The sequence below is a fragment of the Cololabis saira genome, chromosome 1 (genome assembly GCF_033807715.1).
Source record: "Cololabis saira isolate AMF1-May2022 chromosome 1, fColSai1.1, whole genome shotgun sequence".
Classification (NCBI taxonomy): Eukaryota; Metazoa; Chordata; class Actinopteri; order Beloniformes; family Belonidae; genus Cololabis; species Cololabis saira.
Window position 1 is genome coordinate 10115508 of NC_084587.1, and position 6728 is coordinate 10122235.

The following is a 6728-nucleotide window of genomic DNA, read 5'->3' on the forward strand; positions in this document are numbered from 1 at the left end:
GTTCCATCACAATGACTCTAGAAATATGATATTAAGGTGGAAAAGTTACGTGGTGTCGCTTTAAGAACAAATTCTTATTTGCAAATGCAGCCTGTCCTTTCCTTTTCGTGAGGGACTAATAAAATATAGTAGACTGCCAAGAAGGCTGGTGAAAGAGACACACTCACGCACATACCCATGCACACATACACAAAAAAAAACCTTGTTTTAAGATTAAAATGCATATATTTGCTTTAGGTTTTTACCAAACTTGGTATTTACCATTAATACATATGCAGACAAAGTGGAAAAAAAAGGGCCTTAATACGTCGCCATTAGATGGGCTTTGAGGCGTGACATCACAAGGGGGTGATGGGTGTGAGCCGTTGCCATGGAACCATCATAAGTGTCTGTACCGTCAATCTTCTTACACGTGAACTGTCTTGATCACACCTAAATGGATCAGCGCTACTGAAGCTAAGTACGTTGTTTTTGTTGTTGTTGACAGTGCTAACATAATATTTAAATTTAGTCTCTGTTGGACTAAATTCTTTTTAAGTCAGAGGATTATGTAAGCTCATTAAAGGGTTCTAAAAACGTTGCCGGCGTTGCCAGCAGCATCAAAGGCAAGAGGTGAAAGAGCTGAAAATGGTGAACGGGTTAGAGGTCTGTTGGGACTAGGGCTGGAATTGAGGGGGGATGAGAGGGGATGGCATCCCCCCCTGAAATAAAAACGGTCAAAATCATCCCCCCTGTAAAACTGACATCCCTCCTTTCCATCCCTTATGTCATTTCATCAATGAATGTGGTTTTACTGCTATTTCAACATTTAGAGTCATCACCAGAAAAATAACTTATTTGACAATTTTCACCTGTTTCAAGTAAATTTTCACTTGAAATAAGTAGGAAAATCTGCCAATGGGGCAAGATTTATCTTCTCATTACAAGCAATACAATCTTGTTCCACTGGCAGATTTTTCTACTTATTTTAAGTGAAAATCTACTTGAAACAGGTGAAAATTGTTGTTTTTTTCCAGTGATGAGTCTTGTTTAATGAGTAATGAGATTTTTTTTACTAAAATGATAAATAAGACAAATATTCTTGTTAAGATTTTGAGTTTTTGCAGTGATCCATTTTACTTATCCTGTGAAGGACAGAGTCATATTGATAAGTTCAGAAAACTGTTTTTTATTGTTGTGTTTTGATGTATTTGATGTAAGCCCAGTGGATATTTAAAGCTTACAGAAGGCTGCATTTAACTGCTGCTATGTCATTCCTGCAGTATTACTGCCGGTGTTTTGGTCAGTGCTATTATTTGTAATATATTATATTATTTGTAATCAGCACAAATTATCTGTCCCTATATGATAAAATATGATACAACTCGAGTACTGGTTGGGACCAGCCATCATTCGGGGTGTCAATCACGGCTCACGGTTGCAGGCCAGTCGCACGCCAGCCGAGGGTTGACCAGCTGATATCTAATAATAATTAATATTATTATATCTGCTGGCAGCACTTGTTTTGGTGTCGACATTTGAAATGAAGATGTTTGACCGAATTTGATCAGTTTTGATGTAAGGTGATATTAATTAGCATAATAGTTATATGGCAACCCGTGCTAAGAGCGTTAGCCTAGCGTTAACTGAACTAAAGTGGGTGTGTTCCAGTCAGCTTTCATGCCTGTTTCACCATAATACTGCACATTGAGAGGAAAAATGTCAGGGTTTGACATTTCCCCCAGTTTGTGTTTTCTGTTCTGCCCCGCCTGTTTTCCATCTGCCCTGATTGTTCGCACCTGCTGTGTCTCGTTATCCCCTGTGTATATCTGGTCTGGTCTTTCCCTTGCTCCCTGTCGGTCCGTACTGTTTGCTCCCTCCATGTTGTCTCCTCCTCCTCCTCCTCCCTCCTTGTCAGTTTTGTCATTCATGATCCTGGTCCTTTTTTTGATCCTGCTCGGCAGCGTTTTTGGTTCTTGCTTTTTTGTTAAATAAAACCCCGTTTTTGGAACTCCTGCCTCCCGCTCTCCTGCTTTTGGGTCCTAAACAACCACACTCTGACAAAAAAGAGGCTTCAAAAGCATTCTTTGATGCTGGTGATGATGTCACCGCAGGGTTGTGCAGTTCTTCTTATACAGTCCTTGTTTTTATGTCATCAGGAGTCCAAATGTTCCTGTTTAGGCCCCTCGAACCTTGTTGACATCTGTAACCTTGTCTATTTCAGGTGCGAATGATGACTTCTATTTGGCCCTTCTGCATATAAATTCCAGTTTGGGGCATTTTCCCTTTTTAAGACACTTTCAAGTCTTCTTGGTCTTCCAGTTTTAGTTGTTGCTCACATTTTAGACACAGACACAAGTAACGTTTTGGCCAGAATCGGCATTTTATGTTCTTGACGGAGTCTACAGCACTTTCATTTGTCTAACAACCTGGATGTTATACACTTACACGTTGATGTGGACACACAGACATTTGTTCTGTGGAAAATATTCAAACATTTATTGCTTTCTCACATAATGGTTTCTCTCGACTGGGAAACAGAGTTGATCTTATTTGTTGAAGCATGAAGTGAGTTAGATTTTTCTCATGAAAACAAAATGTGATTTTAGCAGAACAACAAGAAAGAGACATCTGTGCATGTTGAATCAGCAGTTTCGCAGGAAGGAGGTGAAAATAACAGAAATCAAATCCTCCGAAAAGAAAATACAGAATTCCATTTGTTGTTTATTTTCCCTTCTGGGCTAAAAAGCACTGGTTTAAGTGATGGGAGAGAGAGGGAGAGAGGGATGAGAAAAGGGTGATGGAAACTGGGACGAAGGAAGAGGGAAAAAAATAAAGTGCATGAGGGTGCGGGATTTCTTTTTCTTTTGTTTTTTTTTCCAGGTGAAATGTTTACAACATTAAATGCTGCCTCCTTATTACAGCAAGATTATATGCTTCTCCGTCAATAGTAGGACCACAGGAGGCGGGGGGGGTGCAGGAAGGAGAGGAAAACGGGAGAGAGACGGCTAGACGATGCCGTACTTGGCCAGGTCGCTGAGCTCCATGTCGCCGAAGGCCTCCCATGGGCAGACCACGGTGATGTCTGTGCCCAGGCCCTCCATGCCGGGGATGTCGTCCCCGAATCTGGATCGGAGAGACAAGAAGCGTCGATGGGTACAAGCGAGAACACAAGACCCCACCTGACTGTATTTATGTCATTTAGAAACAGATAATGACGGCGGGAACGTCTCACCCCTTCTGGCCTGGCTTGGGGGCCTTGCTCTTGAAGGTGCGGGCTGTCCTCTGCTTGAACTTGGGTGGGGCCTTCTTGTCAGCGGGAGTTGCGACGTCTGCCATTTTTGTTTAGTTGCTGAAGAAGAAGAAAGAGGAAGAGCAAATCGAATGAGTTTACTTCCAAAACTCGGCATCGAAACATTTACTGGCACCCTAGTTGTCCTGTCACTTTAAAAACCCCATATTGTACATTTCAGTTTATACATTTTATTGTATCTGTCCTAAGTCATCCTACGTCACTTTTTGTAAAGACTCATATCCGGCACTTTAAAACCTCATATTGTACATTTCTGTTTATACATTTTATTCTATCTCTTATTTTATCTCTTATATATTTGTTTGTTTTTATATTTTTACATTTTTATTCTTATTGTATTGCAGCAATCACCACAACAAATTCCTTGTGTGTGTTAACAAACTTGGCAATAAATCCTTTTCTGATTCTGATTCTGATTCTGATTCTGGAAGCATCGTAACTTCTGGTCTTTTTTTCTGAGAGACTCGTTGCCATGAAACTGGCCTCAGTTCAGTCTTCAGATAAGTTAAGGCTATTAAACCACTAATCACTTTGAGCATATGCCTCTCTCATGTCTTTATCCAACTCTCCATCAATCTAACAGGTAATCAGACTAGGGCAGGGCGATTTTGGAAAAAAATAAAATCCCGATTTTCTTCTCTGAAAACCCGATTTTCGATTTCGATTTCGATTTTTTTGGTAAAACTACAAAAGACAATGGAATAAATTGTTTCAAATATTTTATCTTTATTTTTAAAGAAAAATAGCAAACTAATTTCCCCATTGGGAATGAAGTGCAATTGAAAGATACTGTAAATCCTCCTTGAGTTTAGTAAAGTGACAACATTTACAATTTTCTTGACCAAACAAAGATGACTAGACGAGCTCTGTCTGTAATGCAGCCAGCTCTCTTCTTCTTTTCCAGCTATATGAAAAAGAGAGAGGAAAATCGATTTTCCGATTTTCCTTTTTTTAACATCGTCTTGATTAAAAAAATCCGATTTAGATTTAAAATCGAGTAATCGCCCAGCCCTAAATTAAGGCTATGAAACCACTAATCACTGTGAGCATATGCCTCTCTCATGTCTTTATCCACCTCTCCATCAATCTAACAGGTAATCAGACTGATCACAATGGCTAAAAGCATGAATCTGATTGATAAAATGCTCTAAATCATCTTAATCTGAAGCACTAATGGTGATGAAGACTTTGGGTTGACAGAATAAAAAACCTCAGCCTTTCGGTCCTGTAGTAAAATAGTTTAAGAGTCTGAGGCAACAGGCCGTCCTCTCAGGCCTCCACACAGCTCCAGGGAAAAACAGGCTTCTCATCTCACCTGTGGTGGAGCGTTGCTCTGAAGATTCGGTGATGCTGTGGGTTCCTGGTGGAGTGACTCTCTGGGCGCCGGCGCTTCTTTTTAAAGTCCACCGAGCTGCTAATCCGCTCACGTCGTCCCTCCTCCATGTGGCGGCTCCGCTGAGCCCTCCTCTGCAGCTCAGCCACAAATAGGCAAGATAAAGGACAGCTCGTATGTAAACACCAGGAGTATTTTGAGGCGGACGTGCCGCTCAACGTGCAAATCCAGGTGTGCAAAGAATCTGAGGAGTTGAGCTAACTGTAGCTGACTGAGAGATGGGAGCATGAATAAAATCAGCTGGAGCAGCCTTTAAATGTTTACAGTTATAGTTTCTATCAATACACAAAAACACACAACGTTAGGAAGGTTCACATGAAAAGTCTTTTTTTTGTAATCGGCATCACCCACTCAACTAAAACAGAATTTATTCCTAAAGGTGATGTTCTTCACAAATGAAACTGAAAATGATCATTTCTGATAAAGAAACAAAATAAAGATGAATAAATAAATAACTGCTCAAACACATTTAAAAAAGAACAATTGATGCAGTCGTTTTAATGCATCATGCATTTGGCATCTGTGATCTTGTGTTTTCTCTGCGTAGCGTCATCATATCGAAAAAAGATTTAAGAAAAGGCTGTGCATGATGTCTAATAGATAGATAGATAGGCTGAAAAACACTTTCGACTTGAAGAAAAACTCATCAACACTTCAACGCAGGACAGACCTAAAAGGTCCAAAATAAAGGGAGTATACAAAGATTTTCATCAGTGTGCCGTCATTGAACAATTATGTCCTGTTTTCAGAGCTGGATTCATTGTGGAATTAAGGAAAGTTTCAGTTCATCAAATGAAAATAAATAAGTTGCAGTTCATCAAATGACCACTGGGGGGCTTCAAAAGGGAGTCAATCTGGCGTCTAAATATTTTTAGCCTGGTACAAAAAAAAAAAACATTTTTTGCATCCCCGTAACTAGATTTCTCATTAATGAAAACTTCAGGTTATTCATTTTTAAGTGTTGTTGTTATTATTATTATTATTATTATTATTATTATTATTATTATTATTATTATTATTATTATTGATAGCTGAGCTGAGCAATAGACGCTCAGGAATAAAAGACCTGACAGAGTATATTTAGGTTTTAAAGATAACGTGGCTGTAAACAGTATTGGGTCGGTCTGGAACCTTCAAGCAGCTCAGCAAAAACAGCCTGAAATAACTGTTGTCACCTGGTTAAAGGGTGCTAGCCAGGGCGAGAGCCGGCCAGCTGGACCGCTCTAGATTATCAGCTTGTACCTCTCGCACCTGATGAGTTGCCCGATTGAGAAAACAGTTGCATCAGATCACTGCAGGAACATTCCAGCTCCAATAACCAGATCACCTGACAACTGGACCGCCTGGCTGTCCGACAGCGACAGCTCGAGTGGCCCCTGGAGCTCGGCCCCGGTGGCCCTCATTCACGTACATGCACAGTCATGCCGTTTACAGTGCGAAAACTAATCTCAAAAAAAGTTCTTCAAGTTTTGTTTCAAGAAAATTTAAGAGACTATTTCAGACTGTTTTGCTAATTTTAAGAATCCTCAATAACTTTTTTTTTACTTCACTTGCAAAGACATTTTTGCTTAAAATCAGACAATTTTGACTATAATTATGGAATATTAGTCTTATTTCTAGAGGGGCTGTTTTTGCAGAGACAGATGGACTATAGGCGCGTTTCCACTAGCGGGAGTTCCACAAGGGTTCAATTCCTGGTCCGGGTCCGGGTAAGCCGGGCCGTTTGCGCGTGTTTCCATTAGCAGGAATTACCTGTAACGTGGCCTTCAGGAACCTTTAAGGGTAGGGTCGCCACCCGTCCCTTAAAATACGGAATTGTTACGTAATTGGGAATTAAAAGTTGCGTTCCGTATTGAACCAATACGGACATATATTATGCTCTTATTTATTGATGTCTGTAGCACGGCGAGTGCTACGGGGCCTGACCGACAGGATAGAGAGGACACGGAGTTTAGTGCAATACCCTTTTATTCACTCACACACGTGCACCAGCTTCAGCAGCCTCTCCAACCTCCCCAGCTGCAGCTTCAGTCTCTCCCTTAT

General features: G+C 40.5%; 1 protein-coding gene across 1 annotated transcript; it reads right to left on the reverse strand.

The window, feature by feature from the left end:
- Window positions 1-2338: 2338 nt before the first annotated feature.
- Window positions 2339-4763, reverse strand: LOC133450753 (retinal cone rhodopsin-sensitive cGMP 3',5'-cyclic phosphodiesterase subunit gamma-like). Its single transcript, XM_061729610.1, has 3 exons — window positions 4608-4763; window positions 3215-3331; window positions 2339-3105 (listed from the first exon to the last, which is right to left on the reverse strand). Exons 2-3 carry the CDS (start codon window positions 3316-3318, stop codon window positions 2988-2990), a joined length of 222 nt encoding a protein of 73 aa, XP_061585594.1. The 5' UTR covers window positions 3319-3331; window positions 4608-4763; the 3' UTR covers window positions 2339-2987.
- Between the last annotated feature and the right edge of the window lie 1965 nt (window positions 4764-6728).

Excerpts from the sequence above, each read along its gene's own strand:
- LOC133450753 (XM_061729610.1), bottom strand. The coding sequence starts at position 3,318 with ATGGCAGACGTCGCAACTCCCGCTGACAAGAAGGCCCCACCCAAGTTC. Across the intron at positions 3,106-3,214 it reads CCCAAGCCAGGCCAGAAGGG|ATTCGGGGACGACATCCCCG; the intron begins GTGAGACGTTCC and ends TCTCCGATCCAG.